Here is an 18,748-nt window from a genome sequence, read left to right on the forward strand (position 1 = left end):
TCCTTCATTGGCTATGATTCTCTCATAATTTTTCATAATTTTTTTTCTATTTGGTTCAGCTCAACATTGACTCTTCACAAGAACAGGAGCAAAATGCAATTCCTAAAATCTATCCAGCACTGAAAAATATTCTCTCTAGTATAGTAATAGAGCTAGATAATTTTTTTCCTTTCCTTCAAATGTAAATGTAACAAGTTGAAACAAATACCAAATCTTTCTGTTACGGCTGTGTCAAAACACCTAGAAAATATGGTTTTCTTTTCAAAGATGATGTGTTCACACAATGCAAGAGATGCCCTGTCTCTCAGACTTCCTTTTAAATAAAACAAGGTATACAAACATACAAACTGATCAGGGAAATATTATTCCCACCATACTTAAGTAATTGAGACAGAAGTAAAAGAACAGAAGCATAGAAAGGCCTAAATGGGGGACACGAGTATTGCAGTGCACAGCTATGGTGCTGTAATGTGACAATTATCTTCTTCATTATTCTACAACAGTACTTTACCTTTCTGCAATACAGACTGGCCTCATAATCACTTCATGATCACTGCCAGTTTATTTCCTGGGAAGAGGCGGATATTTCAGAGGCAGTAAAATACTTTTCTCCTTAGCAGAAATGCTCAAAATTACTAATTTATATGCATATATGAAACCATTCAGAATATGAATTGGGTCACTTTAAAACCTAAACAAAACATCATGCAATGGTAGAGTGAGACAGCAGAACTAACAAAATCAAAACACAGTGGAGAGAAAAATACTTTGATTAGTTCTGTGTTCTTTGTAGTTAAATGTTGCATCATTCCTATGCTGTGAATTAGTACAGTTTAAAAAAGTCTTAGCACAGTGGTCAGCATCCACATCTCAAATGCTAGAAATCCTAGAAAGCTCTGCTTCATCCTTGTCAGCTGATGGTGAATCAACAAATATAAAAGATCTCAAATGTATGTTTTGATATCTATTCTTCTTGATGCTTATGCTTCACATTTCATAAAATTTCAACATTATTGTAACTGAAATGGTGATATGTTAATTTTGTTATTTGAAAAAATGAGAATGAAACACTGGTTTTGCGTTCAGTAAGGTTAACACTTTACATTATTCCTCTTTTTCTTCTTAATTCCCCTCTTTCCTCTCCCTTCTTACATTATTCTTCTTTTTCTTCTTAAGGCTAACACTTTAAATTATTCCCCTTTTTCTTCTTAATTTCTTCTTAATGAAATGTATTTTCTTAAATTCTTTTTATAATTGAATGACCTTCATTTCCACTGCTATAGTGGGCACATATTTAATTTATTCTACATAGTAAATGTTCTGACTTGATTTTTCTTTTTCTCAAAAATCGTTGTAGGGGGTTATTTTTGATGAATTCAAGAAGTGTAGGCTTTCCTGGCAGTGGGGGAGGATTAAGTCAATCAAAATTAAATAACTTCATTCTAAAGGAATGCAATTTGCATAGTAGAAGGCTGCTTTCTCCTCTCATATATTTCTTTTAGTTGCTCTGTGCTTTCCTGGGCTTTCTTCCTTTCATATTGTATAACTTTACAGCTTCATATTTTTCTTATTAATTTTAGCTCATTTTTATTTCACTCATTTTTATTTCACCTTCTTGCTGTATCATTTCTCTTTCTCTGTTAGCTCTGTATTTTTCCTTCTTCATTTTTGCCTACTAATGTTAGACATCCACCCCATAGACAGGGGGATGCATTCTGTTCTCTTTCTAAGAAATACACAACACCCATCCTGCCAGAACACGTGTAACATCTTTCCACTCAATTTCTATTACCTTACTTGTAATTCTGAAACCATATTACTCTTTATTTTCAGACCTTGGCAAATTTCTTCCACCTGCCCTCACCCTTTGCCTTTCATTTTCACCCTGCATGCCTGTCAAAGCATTTATCACCTGTCACATCTTGTTCTCAGCTCCATGACAAACCAGTTCTTTAGCCTTTCATTTTCCACTGCAAATTATACATTGCTTGGAAGGAAAAGTCCCAAAACGTAGTTGCTGATGTTTACCTTGCAACACTACCTGAATGTTAGATAATGTGTATTTCCTACCCAATATTTTGCAACTACCCTTATAAATATTCTAAATTATAGACTAAATGCTTTTATTAACTCTCTTTGAAGAGAATTGTACCTGTATATTTTCCTTTTTCTGCCATCACGGGTGATATTAATGTAGGAGATATAAGGAGGGAGGTGGATTTCAGCCTGTTTAATCCTTCACCAGCCTCCTAGAAACCAGATACATTTGAAAACTGAAAAGGTTTTGGACACAAATTATTTAGAATTAAGTTTCATTCTGTAATGGAAGACTTACTATTTTTAAATTTTTTAAAAATGTCTGAACTCCAGCTTTTTAGGTTTCATCATCACTTGTTTCCTGTATACAAGTGTGATTTGCTTACTGAGTGCCACAAGATTAATTATATACAGAGCTCAAAAGTGCTTTTCACCCCACTTCTTGAAAGATAATCTGTAACACTTCAAAAGCTTTCCAAATCCAGGCAAGTCACACAATGGAAGAATCATTTTTCTTTACACTGTTCAACAATGTGGAAGGATGAGGGAAAATAAAAAATAACTTCATGCTTTTCTAAAAGAAAAAAAACTGTGTCAGGGACATACTACTCACTTCTGCCTTTTCACACACACAACACACCCCCTCCCCTCCCAGATTTGCAAGATCCTTTATTTAATGCAGATATATTTATTTTTGTGGAATGAGTGAGAAGAGAGTCAAAATGTTTTTCCTAATTTTTTTTCTATGTAAAAAGTTATATTAATCAAAATGTAGAACAAAGTATGATTTACAATACATACAAGTAACATTTGAGGAATATTCCCTAGAGAAAGACTTCTCAGGCTTTTTAAGAAATATCTAATTTACTGAAAATTTCTTCAGGAAATTCATCATAGTACACACAAGCTGCTTCACAAGTGCAGAAGCTTGTGAATCCAGGTTCATACCCTGTGGTATCATTCAGAATAGTTGTTAAGTCATTTTATCAATCAGGAAGAAAAAGGAAAATTGAAACATCTTCAAAAATGGCCGTTTTTTGCTATCTTCAGTAAGGGGATTTATATCAGAAAACACTATTTCTATCACAATTCACATTTCAACTTATTCTACATTGAGACCCTTTTTATTATCCCAAAATATTGTAGACCCATAGAAACAAATGCAGTGCATTTGCATCATGTCAACTGTTATACCTGAGTATCTAATTACGTGGGTTTTTACATTCATTTTTATCTTTGTGTGTATGATGAAGTATTTCATTTTATTAAGTTATTACAACATGCCTGGCCTCTTTTTGAGAGGGCAGAGAAGATATTTAACCTTCTGGTACTATCCGGGAGACTAAGATAGGAAAAACTCTTTTCTAGAAAAAGAATTAAAGAGGAATTGCATTCGTGTTTATTTCTGTCTGGTTGTGATGCAATGTTCATTTGCAATTGAACACGCAGGAAAATAGGTTGGAAAATGCCAGGAAAGAGGTTTTATCTCATATGGCTTTTTGTATGTTAGAGGAGAACTGGGTGACTCTGAAAAGGGAAAATAGATCTGAATAAATGATGTGGCATGACTGGAGGGAGGTGGTGCTGTCAGGGAGCCTGAGGAGCAGCAGAGGCCGAAAGCTACAGGGGAAGGATGAGGCTTGAAATTTTGCTCAATAGTGTTACAGGGGATGTAAAGATCCCTTTAAAGGTCTGGTTTCTTGAAGCACCAGCTCAGATGAAATCCCTACTCTTTTCAGCAGAGGCAGTTTCTGAATAAACAAAAATAAAAATGGAAAGGAATACATTTTCCAGATAGGAACTGGAAAATTTTCCTTTTGTATTCTCCCCATCTCAACCCTCCTGTCCCTCACATCCAGGGGAATGGTCAGAGAATGTGTGGAGGCTCGATTTCAGAGCCATGAAAAACTGTCTTTTGTTTTTTAATCAATGACTACCATAAAGCAGAAATGGCTAAGGTGATTTTCTCCAACTTCACTACATGAGTCACGCTTGGATTGATACTAAACATCAGCTTAAAAGGAATTATTTTGAAAGTTATAATAGTGTTTCAAAATGAAAGCCTCCCACAACTTTAACTAGAAAATCATGACTGATGTCTTCAGTACAATTAAATTAAACATTTCAGAAATTTCCATAGTATAAGTGATGAATGAAAAGAAAAACCACAGCCCACTGAACTGCTAATACCAGTATATTAAAACAAAGTATCCTCAGGGAATAGCTATTTCAGTGTCCTGATATTACGTCCCTTCTCTTCCTTCCTTGAATACAAACAGTTTAAACATAATGTCTCCAGATAAAGCACTTAAGAAACAACCCCCTCTAGAATACTTCTTCCCTCCTCCCCCTTCTTCTTTTCCTCTCTATGAATAGACAGGAGAAATGCTGGAAAGACCAAGTCCAAATTCTTCTCTTTGCTTCTTCATGACAGTAATTCTGCAAGAGCCCTAAGGAACACTTGTACAATCATTATGGGTGAACCTCAGTGCAGACCCCCATCAGTACTTGGACATTTTTGGTTTTGTCCATAGTTGTATTGGCCTGAAGGCAGATATGATTTTTTTTTTTTTTTAATCATACAGAAGTTTTGCTGTATTCCACCGGATCCGGTACATGAAAATTATAAATGTTGACCTCAAGCTTTACTTGTTTGCCCAAACTTCGCCTGACAAAAAACAAACTGTATCAATAAAGTGCTTTAGATACACAGGAAAACCCAAATCTAAAGCAGGTTTCATCAAGAATATTCTTTCAAAATCTTTGGGATATAGGAAGCATCTTGTATAGTGTTTATCTGGCTGGTTTTTAAATATGCACACTGGAGTTGCTTCCCCTACAGTTGGAAAATAATTTCTCTCTTCCTAGTATGAATAAGTCTTAACACAGGAAAAATCATACCCAGTTTTGGAACAGAGGCTGTGGGCTGGAGAGAGCTCAGCATGAGGGGAAGCTATCAAGGAAGGAAGGCAGGAGGTTAGATCAAATTGTGAGTGTACAGTTCAAGAACCTTTTAGAAAACTGCTGCTCACAGACCTTTTACTTCAGTGACCTATCATTAATAAGGTGATTCCTCCCCTGTAACTTATATAAACAGTGATTTTGTGTAATGTCTTGCTATTTTAGCAGTATATTTTCTGCTCAGTATGTGGTACAGAATGAGGTTATCATGTCTTATCATCTTTCATGCCAATGAATGTAAAGTTCACTGTAGCTACCACACTTCTCAACCCTATGTCATTTATTTCCTTAGAACTCATTTTAACCAACATATTCACTTACAGCATGTTTAAACACCCAGTCTTGAGTTCTCCCTTCATGTGTAATTCTCCTGCCTGCTGTCATTTTCCTCACAAAATGTCTCATTAAGTAATATTTTGGAATTCAGTTATCAATAAATAAATTGGTCAGGTTGAGCTCTCCTATATAAAGGGGAAATAGAACATTTTCAGGAATTTAATATTACTTTATGATTATTTCTTCCCTTTGCAGTCATTCAGAATCCCTAAATACAGAGCCCCAGGTGACCTTTAACTGAAGGAGAAGGTTAAAGGAGAGAAAGATGTAGTAATGAGAAGTAACTGCAGCAAAACCCAAACTGCAGTCAATAAAACTCTATGTTCAGCCTTTCCCAACCTCAGTATTTAGTCCTTCATTTGTCATAATATTTATTCATTTTTGCCAGCAGCCTTTGGAATGAAGAAAGTAATGGCCAAGTGGACACTACTTCTTTCTAGCTGACAAATCCTCCACTCTAATGACCTTTGAATCTCGTGGGTCTTGCTCAGACCTGCCAGGCTGAGATTCCACACTGTTTTCAGCTGGCACCAGTAACATTTAATCCAACACCAAGGGTCCATACTCCCCATTTAAGATGTCACCAGGTCTGCCTTTGTAAAGGCAGCTGCAAGTAAGCTCACAGATCACTAGACAGCAAACCTGGGGAAAGATTAGCCAGGACAGTGTGTCCTCTCTGTCTAGATGAACACAGGCCCGCCTACAACAAATTTCCACTACAGCGTATTCTTTTTATCAGCAACATCCTTCATATTTTTCTTTCAAAATCATGTGAAATCTACAACACTAAATATTTTTAAAATATAGAGCACAGCTCAACACAAACTGCTACCACCAACTTCACAGGCATGAAAATATAGTATATCCAATCTACAAAATGAACCTCTTGCTTTTTTCTTGTCAAGAAGGAGTTTCTGGCTCTCTTCCCCTGGGCTTTCAATATAGAATGACAAAATTTGAAGACAGATTCAGAAATTGATTTTTCACTAATACCCATTTTCCAGCTCGGTATGTGATTGTGTGGTCACAATACCTTCACAACACCTTTTCACGTTCCTCAGAATTTAGAATTACACATTTATGCTAAAACAGAAACACAGCTGATGACAGATCATCTCCTCCTCCAAACCTTTAAAGCTAGCAGGATGTAAAGATTATCAAGGATCCCAGAAGTCTCTTTTGTATTCATTTTACAGATGCTACACCACACAGGATGCTCACCACACAAGTGGGATCAGCAGAAAGCAGCCCTTCTTCCTACCTCTCAGTGAGTATATCTTTCCTTTGCTTTTTTTTTTCCTCAGCAACAAGTTGGCAACTCTAAGGTTCTTCTGAGATATGGTGACATCAACTCAGTGAGGATAAAAAATAAAATACCTAAAGTTTATTACTGTGACTACAGCTTCCAATGATAACTGCTTCATTGCCAGGCAGAAAATCTCAAACATTCATTTTAATTTAGGAGCAGAACGCTGGCAGCAGTGTGGGCTGAATCAGCACAGCTGGACATCTCAGGTAGCTTCCTGCAAGCTGCAGGTGTTTGAGAAATTTGACAAGGTCCTCGCTTTATTTCAACAGTAGCAGTGCAGAAGCTTTATGTTAAATAACAGGCTTTGGAAATGTTGAGCTCCTTCTTGTGTTGTTTAATTCACAGACAAATGGTCCACAGTGCTATTTTATTTTCAGTTATTTTTTAAAGAAAACAATATTGTGTTCTGTTAATGACCATATTCATTTTGCAAAAATAGTTTTTTCATATGGGACAATACACTCTTGAGACACAACAATCACTATTGTTGCTAAAACTGCTTGTGATAAGAAGTGGATCTTCAAATGCAGATATTTAGGGTAAAAAGGAAACTGCAGTACATAACAATTCAAAAGTTAAGTCTTTTGAGCCAAAGCTGTACCACTTTTAGCATCAAAACATCTTAATAGACTATTAAAGGAAAGCTTTGCATCTTGTCAGCAGCTCTTTTGGGTCATGGGTATAAATATTTCCAAGTAATTTATGGCCAGACAACAAATTCTTTGTTCAGGGATTTCATATTTCAATGATTTGCTAAATGTCCATTTCTGTGGAAAATAAACAAAATTTAACAACCCACATGGAGAACTGCTTACAGAAAATTATTCTGGCAAATTGTACTCTATATCTGAAATATTTTGTGACAATCACAACATCTTTTCATGGCTTATATTCAAGATGACAGGTTGTAAATTCTGCAATAAGTTTAGATAATAGCATACACCTCTGTTATCTGTACTTATGCCTTCCATTTTTACCTTCTCATATTTACACTGATTGACAATTTCTGAATGAACACCTGTTATCAGAGTAAATCTTCTAGGGCACTATTCTTTACTTTGATTTAAAAATTCCTGTATTTTCTCACATGGGAACAGTCCTCTAGTGAACAGACGCTGCTGCCACAGACTTGGAATTTTTGCAGATACCTTTTGTGGCCCTCTCTAGAGATCTGCAAACCATATGTTGAAATACATTGTCCCCAGTCTCCAACACATCTCATGAAAAGCAAACAGTTTACAAATAAGGCACTTAAAGTTCTTTATTGGTGGCCCAATTTCACTTGCAGCAGCAATAGGCCCATATTTCTGATTACAGATACTTATATGGTTGACAAGAAATTATGATTTGAATGCCACCAAGGCATCAGCATTATTCAGTGGCAGTGAAGGTGGCACAGCTCCATGCCAGGTTATTGGGAAGAGACCTCATGATGTGTTTGCCTGGATCTCCAATTACAATCTCTTCCTAAAAGACTGGAGAGTATTCAGCCAAAAAAGAAAAAGGAAAATTTTGTACATAAGTCTGCCTCAAAAATAGTGTTCTTGCAGGCAAGCCTTTGCTGCCAGCTCTGAATTTACTCAGCTTGGTGAATGTCTGAGATCCAACAAGCTCTGTCCACTCTGTCTTGGTCCCTGACCAGTTTTTCCACCACTACTAATATGTGGCAAGCTGCTGCTTGCCTCTCAACCTGCCACACCCTGCAGGGCAAATAATTTCCAATGTGAGAAAACTGTTACCTTTCATATGGGTCTGCCTCCCCTTCCCACAATCTCCTTAAGAGACATAAGAACTGTACACAAAAAATGGATTTTGTCAGATTACAAACTTTCCTTGTGGTTATACTTTAAACTTCTACAAGCTAAAAAACTTGGGTTTAGGTGTTTAACTGTACCAAAATCCCACCCTTCTCCTTGATACATCAGGAAAAAAACTCTGCTGCCAATTTTCTCTTGAAGACACAATGTACCTCTAAGAATAGACTTCACCTCAGTTTTCCTTAACTTAAAAGTTATTTTTGTAACATCCCTCTGGGCTTTGTGTTTTGGGTTGGTTTTTAAACAATTATGACAATTAGCAGTGAAATAGCTATCAGTGATGAAATAAACCCCCTTCCATGGTGTCTTGTGCTAGCTCCCATTTGATAACAAAGGCCAGGATAGACAGCAAGAATATGCTCAGTACTGATTTGATTTCCATGCACATCTCTGTTCTGCACTACTAGAGAATTCATTCTTGTCTGTGCACTACCCAAAAGCCATGTTTATTGCCAGAAGTGAATCACCACCAGATTTGCATACATGCTAATATGTACAGAACCACACAGATGTATCAGATAATCTAGATTTCTACACAAAGCCTTGAATAAAAAGCAAGGTACAAAAAGAAAATCAATGATGCTCACTGTCTAATTTGGCTCTATTCAAACAGAATAAAAACAAATTTTCACTATGACATATTTAATCCTGGGATGTATGAAAATGAAAATTTGCAGTAAGAGATTATTTTTAAAAATTCAGCTGTTTTTTGCCTCTTTTCAGTATATATAGGAATATATATATATATAGATATAGATATATAGATATATATATATATATACTATTCAATCCTTGAGAAATAGCTGGCTATCCAGTAAAACAAGAAAAACTAAAACTTGTAAGCTTTCCAGGTGAAAGAAATTATCCTCACCTTACAGACAGCAGTGACCATTAGAACAGAACTGCAGTGAGTACTGTTTTCTGATACTTGTGATTTGGGCATGCAGATATCAATTTGGGATTTTGCTCCCCAGTCTTTCTTCTGACAGCTGCACCTCAGCAGACTCAACTATTTCTAAAGCTCTTTATTTTCATACAAGACCTACAATGGCCAGCTTTCTTTAGACTTTCTGATCCACAGAGGAAGGATCAGATCTGTGTGTTATATATTGAGAGAAAAAAAAAAAAGAGGTGTTTGTAGCTGACAGACAGTGCCATATGCACTTATCAACTGCAGATGAAGCAAGTTTCAAAATTTGCCACAAATATTTCCAATTAAATATTTCAAACTCAACGACAATATCAAATATAATACTGTTTCTTACTAAAAGGAATAAGATACGTTATATAATTTTCAGGGAGTTTTAGAAATAATTTTCAGAGAAAATTAATTCAGGAAAGTGAAAACATCCCCTGATTATTTTCTGTTCTTCTAGACTCTTGTGTGAGCATGCTACTACTGATATAGCAATCTTGTTTCAGTGTACAAAACTACAAAAGCTTTGATGTTTCATTCTATGATACTCATCCAGTTCAAGAAAAACACTAAGAAAATATATTTTGATACCAGTGTAATTGGTTACACTACACATCATGCCAGTATGATATGCATTTGCAATTTTTTAAATTATATTTGGATATTTTTTTGAAAGCTCCCTTCAAAAACAAAGATAAGTGTTTCTAGAACTGCATTTTTGTTGTGAATCTTGAAGGAAATCCAACCTTACAGAAACCGCTTTTGTTACCTTGATAGGAAAGAAATCACTTTTTAAATGTCTCCAGAGTGCCCTGCTTGGCAAAAATGTGAATTAATGTTCCCTTACCTCTGACTTATCAGGCTCCTTTGAAATGTCTGGATGAACCCCCAAGAATTAGAGACCCCAAAATCACTTCTGAAAACTCATCCAGTCTTAAACCCTGGTAGGAGCAAACAGAAGATAGTTTCAAATGTGGGGGGGGAAATGCAACATCCAGTTTCAAGAAAAGGCATTCAGATAAATGTGGTTTAATCTCAAATCTCCTGAAATTCACTGAGCTATAAGTCCCCATTCATGCACCTCATAAATTACCAGTTGCAGTCCCCTCTGCACTGCCACCTCTGGGTTATCTTGCATCTCCACACTTTGTTACTCCCTTGCAGTAATGCTGCTAAATGCACCCAGTGTAGAACAGCAAGAGAATAACCAATCCGTAGATCTTTTTTCCTGTACATCTTTTAGCTTTCCAAACTTTATCAACATCTACTCTGCAGACACAAGACACACCCAGCAAACTTCAGATCTTATGCCTTTTTCCTCTGCAAAAGGACAAAACTTCCACTCGTTTTGATGTTAAAACCTTTTTCCTGTGTCAAGGTTTCACAAAACAGCCCATCTGCTTTAGAAAATATCTTTTATTTGTTAATTCCCATCTGCTTATTGTGCATCTGGCAGTGCGCTTATGAAGCATAATTTCTCTGCAAAGACATAATAAAGCAAGACTTGTGGCTAAAATCTGGTTACTCTGTAAGTTACTGCATCTCTTTCCTGTGCCTGTGACACGGGAAACAATACCTAAGGATGTCACAGAAAGGTACCTAAAGAAATGGGATCATGGTAATTCAGCAAAACCCCCTAGATTAAATTATGCTTTTGGAGTGGGTTCTCAGTGACAGATAAACATTGAACAGCCTTATACTGCTTAATGCATCCAACTTCTAATTGAACTTTTTCATCTCTGAATTTTGGACCAAAATTTATATTGTATGGTTTTTTACACATAAATAATGAAATGGAGATTGCTAAGTCTTCAGCAATAAATTCTCTGCAAAAAAGAAACTACATCAGCTTAAGGAACATTCTTTAAACAGACTGCATTAGAAAAACTACATGGAAAGGAGTAAGACGAAATCTGTTCTTTTTCACTTTAGTTTATTAATGCTGTATCTTTCATAAGCTAGGCAAGTTATTTATAGGCTCAAAAAGAATACTGTTGTTTATCAGGCTAAACAATGAAGAAAATGGCTCTTGTGAGGGTGGCTGTTGTTAGCAATTAGCTGTTCTACTGATCTCAAAACTTTCTTCTGCAATATAGACTTTAACTGCAATAACTTCATCACACACTTTTCCTAGAGTTCCTTTTAGGTTTTTCCTCATTTCTCAGTTATTTCTGTGTAAAAATATATATATTTTAAAAAAAATGTCATGAGTGGCACTACTGGTGGCTGTCTAAGCTTATTCTAGGTCCAAAATATATTACAGAGAGTTTTTTTTCATAGCTATTTCTGCATATCTATTGCATAGATTTTGTGAGTGATCTGAGCAGGGTTGGCAGAACAGACTGCTGCCTTTTCCACCCATGGCACTGAGGCAGAAAAAGTCTTCATACCAAATAGGAAGCTATACCATTAGGTTTAGCAAATTGCTAACAGTTTTCAGGTCATATTATCAGCTTGGGATGTAGGTAGTATTTAGACATCTGGATTCTATTGAAAGTGCTTAAATCTTTATTTAAATTTTGTTCCAAATTCTTCCTCTGAGGAAATCCGAGGTCTGCACAATTCCTAGACATGGAATGAGGACTCAAGAAGCCAGTGAACTTTTGGGACTGACACATTCTAAGGAAAAGCATAAGTACTCATACTTGGATTGTGAGAACACAGGCAGAGAAAGAGAACTGATCCTTGTAGATAAAAATCTCAAGATCAACAAAAAGGCACACTTATTTGCATAGAAATTCTAAATCCTCATCAATTTAATGGAAGCCTGGAATACTCGTGAATTGTTGGCCAAGATACAGACTGGAAAAGTTCCCAAAAAAGTGTTTCATTACTTGTGTGGGTGTGGAGAAAGTGTTATAATTCTTCAACTGAATCTGAGTAGTTACGTTTCTTTACCACTTTCTAAGCCAAAAAACTATTTTTAAATTGAATTAAAAATTGCTACTTATGCAGTTATCTTGTGGATACCCTCCAAAACAGCATTTCTGTAGCTATCTTGGGTCAGAACAGCATGATGAATCAGCATGAAAACACCACCAGTTCAAACACAATTAATTTCCTTTATTTTTTCATTCTCTACTAAGATGTGGTTTGTATCCATCCCTCATAATTTACTCCTAACGTTTTCTCACTCTTAAATGTAAAGAAAATAAAGGAATTGTGATGTGATATAATCTATTTAATTCAGAACCAGAAAAGTAAAGCCTTAAGAGCAAAAGAAAAAAATATCCCAACACTAATAGGAAATTCTTAAAGAAGAATTCAACTCTGTTCAATTATCCTGCAAAAGTCTCTGTAGCTCCTACTACAGAGCTAATGCTCATATCACAGATGGAGGGAATAGCAAAGGTAATAATTGGCTGAGTATCATTGCCTGTTTAATCCTCAAAAAATTTGAAAAGGAAGAAATACTTTTGTCTCTCCATCATGTATCTGTTTTAGTTATGCCTGTAAGCAGATAGCCTTTCTCCAAAGTGAGGGCTTAAATAAGACAGAGATACCCAAAATATATGTTCATCTCACATCCCCCTGACAAAGATCTGTGAGGGTTTTTATGTTGTGGAACAAAAGGGAAGATATTATCTGAGGAAAAGCACAATAGTCCAAATCTCCACAAATTTAGATCTTTGTGGATAACCAAACAACATTTCCAACCTAGCTGCTTCCTTGTGCACCCTGTGCAAAGTTAGATATCCACATAATAGCACACTAACATCTACTTTGCACCCTTACAGTTTGCACAACTTAGAATAGAAAAAACTTAAAACATACAAGAAGTGGTTTGTGTTTCTAACTAGGAAAAAATACAAGGTTTTCCAACAGAATGAAACCAGCCCATTTGTATACCCTATGCTAATATGCTTCTTTCAGAAGCTGATATATTCAGCTAAAAACCACATCTACCACTAAGGGCTGTGCAGCAAAATCTCTCTGTGAGCAATAGGCTTGCCAGCTGCTGGCATTTCAGGGCTCTCAGTGGCATAAGATGAGTAGCACATATTTGTGCAAGGGAAACAAATCAAAAGGCCTTTTCAATTTACTCATTTTATCCTTTTCGGTAGCTCCTCAAAGCCTCTGTTTTCCTAACTTGTTTGTTTTAATAGAAGGTATTATTCTCTTTACAAATGCTGCCTAACAGTTTGCAACAAATTTGGTTCTTTAAGATTATTTCAATAGAAATATTCCTTCAACTATATACCTGATTCTTGTATCTGCTTCAGGAAAAATCTAGAGATTCAACAAATTTTTAAATAGTCAATTTATTTGCTCTCTCTGCACTGCTTGCAACAGCCTCATCTTTTACTTCAGGAGAGATGTTACTGGATCACAACAAAAGGTTCCTATAGTGCCCTAAAGAGACAGGTGACAGCACAATTCCTAATTATATTTCAAAAATCCTTCTTTGTCCTGTCTTAACCCTGTTTCCTAAAGAAATGTCTCCCATGTAACCTCAGGATCTTCAAGATTTAAGTACATCTAAATGCCTCTGAGGATAGTGGCCAACTTGAAGGACAGTGAATCTCATTCACATTCTCTGCTTCTGGAATTTCTGATTGAAATTTCCTAGTCCTGTATTTGTATTAGCTGCCCTGGGATGGTAAGACTAGTAAGGGAGGTATCACTGGTAATCTTCTTCTCCTACATAACAGAAAACATGGAAGTGGTTTCACCAAAGCCTTGGAAAAATGGACCTTGTGAAAATGATCTGACCCTCTTATGCACTGTATACATTGTGATTTGCAGCTCCTGTACCACAAACAAAACTTAAACTGGAGGTATGTGTTTTCAGAGATAAATTTTCCTCAGTGATCATTCAAGGATTTTCCAACTACACACATGTAAGAACAGCTGCCAATATGACAGCACCATTATCGTCAAAGCTACACTGGCAACATTTCATCATTCACATTTGCTTTTCATACTGCCTCCCTGCTTTGCATATTTTGTAGATATGCACTATTCAAAGATTTCTTAATATCCAAAACTAATATTTGGCCTGGCTTAGCAGTGTTACAGCAATATAAGATTAATTATTTTTAAATAGGATTACAAATCATGGAGATTTTTTAATTCTTTACTGCTGAGTAGTAGAGACATTTTGTTAATGAAGTACTGGCTTGTCTCCTTTTATTTGTGATACCTACTATCTCAACTATATAATGGATTTGGGTGACAGAGGTTAAGCATCATAAGTCACAGAATTTTAATTTCAAGTAGGTAGTAGACAACAGTATAATGAATTATGAAGAGATGGTGTTCAATAAACATTCAGTCAAAGAACTGAGAACACAAAGACAAGAGAATAATTCTAGTTTAAATCAGCACTAACTGGTGAAAATCAGCCATTTACAAGAGGTTATATTCTTTATCAATACAAAGATATATCTCTTGTTAGTATTTTAGGAGGAGAGGGGAGTGGAGAGAGAACTGAGAGAACAAGAGATGCAGTCATCAATGTGACCAGTTCAGTCAAAGCCCCTGTTCAGCACACAGCAGTGACCTCCAATGTTAACTTAAGAAATAGAAAAGAGCAAAAGCCCAGTGCTACAGTGTGAATCACCACACATCCTTAAGAAAGCTTAATTTTGTTGACCTGTTTTCAAAAGGTTGGTAGAAATGGAGATGGAGAGCTCAGAGATGGATATAAGAACAATCAAAGAATAGAAATAGTTAATGGGGAGAGAGTGTAAAAATGAAATCACCTATCTTACTAATAGAATAGAAATGCAGAGAATAACATTGGGAAGGTAGATAAGCCTATTAATACTCTCTTGCAATACAGGAATTAAGTTTAAAAATCAACTTAGATAAATTAAAATTAGGCAAATGTCAATGTAACAGCAATTTAAAAAATCAAACCAACACCAAGAACACAGATCGTTTGATACTGTCAAAGTCTGAATATGGATTTCATTGCCACAAGATGCTTTGCAGCATTCAGATAACTGCTGGCCAATATAGAAGTCACAAAATAAAGAGTACTAAAGTAGAGGATGCTTGTACAGGAATTAAAGTTCTGAAATTAACACAAACTGTGATGCTTCCTGATACGAAACAACTTCCATTTACTGTAGGAATCTCTTTCGAAAGATTAGTGCTTTGCAGAAACCTAATGCAGAGCTTTTCTTAAAACTTTCTGAAGTAAACAGTCAAGGCTGCTGTTGGATATAGAGTTGGTAAACTACTTCTAAAATCGAGTCACAAGGCTTTTCAATTGTGTGAAGTTTTAATGAAAAATTACCTTCTAGCTGTTAAAACTCTTGTAATGGAATTTGGGCTGTGGAAAAGGGAAGCTACAGCTACAGGCTGCAACTTACTTTAGAATAGAACCTGCATGGAAAAAAAGGAATCTGTCAGCCTTCCTCTGCAGAGCACTGACACAGGCAAACGTGGGTTCTTTGGTATGGCTTTCCATCAGAACTGAACACCTAAGATATTCTTCTGCAGTGTGTACACACCTCCTTGTTGCTCCAGTGACTGTATCTTTTGCAAGAAGCTAAATGCCAATGAGCATAACTTGGATTTTGAGACAGCAGATGCAAATTTTTTAAAAGCAAAGGTTTAAAAGTAATTTTTCCTTCAAGCAAAACATTATTTGTCAGAAATTAAATTGAGCTATTCTGGGATTGTCCTAGAATAAAGATAAAACCTTAGGAGGCTATAATTACTGCATCTTCTCTGGTCTGGTAAAACTCTGCTGAACCCAATGAGGTTGCACTGCCACTTTGAAAGAATCAGCTCAAATCTACCTGCGGTATAAAGCAGTTTAAAGACATATGTTCCAAATTTTAAAGCAGCTGGAAATGCCCTATTTACTTGCATAGAGCCATGGTAATCGTTGATAGTTTAGGTCCGGTTTGGCTTTGCCACCCTGGCTCCCGGGGGGCAGCAAGGCAGTTACCCAGAGGGACAGCCAGGCAGCCGGGCTGGCATGGGGCGGCAGCTCACCGTGCTCCGGCGGCTCCTTCGAGCAGAGAGGCTGCGGGCTGGCACTCGCCTCGCTCCCTGCTCTGAGCACGGCTCATTTCCAAGGGGCCCGGAGGAGGAGGAGGCAGCAGAGCGCTGGCCGGACCGCTGAGCGCGGGTCCCCGCGCCGGGGCTGCGGGCAGCGGCGCGGCCGGTCCCCCGGAGCGGCGGGAGGCCGCGGCAGGGCTCGGCGCTCTCACCTGTCGATACTTATCACACAGAGGGTCATGATGGAGGCCGTGCAGCACATGACATCCATGGCGATGAAGACGTTGCAGAAGAGGCGCCCGAAGATCCACTCCCCGCCGATAAGGTCGGTGACGCTGACGAAGGGCATGACGGCCAGGGCCACCGAGAGATCGGCCAGGGCCAGCGAGACGATGAGATAGTTGGAGGGCTGCCGCAGCTTCTTCACGAAGCAGACGGAGATCACCACCAGGCAGTTGCCGGCGATGGTCAGCAGGGTGATGAGGCAGAGCACGGCCCCGATGAGAACTTTCTCGGCGCTGCCGTAGCTGAGGATCTGCTCCCCGCACTGCGAGTCGTTGGCGGGGAGGGGGCTCGCCGTGGGCAGCGCCGACGGGGGGGGCGACGGGCCGAGCTTCGCCAGGCTGCGCGGGGGCCAGGAGCCCGCGATCATCCTGCCGCCGCCCAGCGCCCGCGGCTCCTCCAGCACCAGGGGCCGCAGGTTACCGTAGAGGTGGCTGCCGTTGAGGGCGAGCACCATGCTGGCGTGAGCAGCCCATGGAGCCTCGCCGCCCGTTCTCCGGCTGTCCCCGGCGCCGGGATGCTCGGGCTCCTCCTCGGGCGCCCGGCGCCGCCCGCCCCCTCGCAGCCGGCCGAGCGGCCCGTGGGGGCCCAGCCTTCAACTTCCCCCGGGGCAGCCGGGCTCGCCCGCGGCGCATCCCGGGTGGCCGCGGGGTGGGCACGGCGCTATGGGCACGGCGCTACGGCCCCCAGCCCGCGGGCAGAGGGGCGGGCGGCGGTGGCTGCGCTCCCTCCCTCCCTCCCTCCCTCCCGCGCCCATCGCCCGCTGCCGCCCGCGGCTGCTTCCCGAGGGCGACAGGCGACGGGATGGGAACCGCTCCGCCTCCCTCTCCCTCCTGCCCTCTGAGCTGCAGGTGGCGGTGCGCCCCTTCTCCGCACGCCGGGGAGCCGGTTCCTCCCGCGGCTTCTCCTTCTTCGCGGCCGCCCCAAGCGAGGGGCGCTCTGGGAACCCCCTGCACATATATATATGTATACATATATATATATGTGTGTGTGTGTGTGTGTGTCTGTGTGTGTGTACACAGGTCTCGCTGCGGGCGGGTGCCGCGGCTGGCGCGGAGCCGGCCGCAGGCGGAGGTGGCCCGGCCGGAGCGGGGCTCCAGCACCTCGCTTTGCCGGCTCCGGCACAGCCCTGCGGCACGTCCCGGGTGTGTGAGCACACCTCTGTGGATCCAAGCTTGCAGGTCTTCTTCATAATAAGTTGATGTGAATGCCACCGCCTATATTTTCTCTTTTATTCATATTTTTATACCCTGGTTTTGAATTTACTCGGTGCTGCATGTGTAATTCCTTCTGTAAAGCTAAAACCAACAAACTCTTGTTGCTTGAATTACCTGCTTTTCTTGTAGGCTCCCTGGACTCTTAGATACAAGCCAATTTCTGGGACTCACTAGCTTTCTCAATTCTTTAAGTCCTATTCTTGCCTCTGAGTGGGGTAAAAATTAACTATTTGAATCGTGAGTTGTCAGCAGAAGATCACACCCCTTGATTTATCAACATGCCAGACAGTAAGGACTAAAACCAAGAAACACCTGCTCATCAATAAACATCAATAACCGTGAGGTTTAAATGAGGGGAGATCTTGTAACAACATAGAAAGTTTTATTTAAGTATGCACGGGACAGGCTGAGTGTCCCTCACATTGTCAACATGAGACAGAAGCCAGGTGAACTAGAAAAGGAGAGTGAATGAAAAGTGTTGGTCCCAGATGCATCAATAACCGTGAGGTTTAAATGAGGGGAGATCTTGCAACAACATAGAAAGTTTTATTTAAGTATGCACGGGACAGGGAAGAACTGTTTGTGTGGCTCAGTAGTAAGAAAGGCTGCAGGAGCACATTATACTGACTGCAACCATTATAATGGTTGCACATTATACTGACTTGAAAATCTGCTTTGAAGACAAACCTAATTAATATCCAGTTATTGGGAGAAAAAACAAAACCAAAACTCTTAACTGACAGTCCTACAGGCTAGTGAAACACAAATACATAGCAACTGAGACTTCCATACTTGTTTCACAGAACACAGATTGAGCACAGGCAGAAATGTGGTCAGAAATGCAGGGTTTGGTAGTTCAGTTGCTGCCCTTCCCTACTACCCCACATCTTGATTTGACTAAGATAATAAAATAAGC

At 39.1% G+C, this 18,748-nt stretch overlaps 1 protein-coding gene across 5 annotated transcripts in view; it reads right to left on the reverse strand.

Annotated features, from left to right (window-relative positions):
- The window catches only part of HTR7 (5-hydroxytryptamine receptor 7), a 29,647-nt gene extending 12,344 nt beyond the window's left edge, over positions 1-17,303 (reverse strand). For all 5 annotated transcript variants that reach the window (XR_005627420.1, XM_039708723.1, XM_039708720.1 and 2 more), the window contains exon 1: positions 16,546-17,303. Coding sequence is in view for 4 of the 5 variants with exons in the window: in XM_039708723.1 (XP_039564657.1) it covers positions 16,546-17,072 (527 nt within the window). In the remaining variant the exon portion in view is untranslated. The remainder of the gene's footprint in view (positions 1-16,545) is intronic.
- Positions 17,304-18,748: the final 1,445 nt, after the last annotated feature.

Source organism: Passer montanus, unplaced genomic scaffold, assembly GCF_014805655.1.
Source record: "Passer montanus isolate IOZ18808 unplaced genomic scaffold, ASM1480565v1 scaffold21, whole genome shotgun sequence".
Classification (NCBI taxonomy): domain Eukaryota; kingdom Metazoa; phylum Chordata; class Aves; order Passeriformes; family Passeridae; genus Passer; species Passer montanus.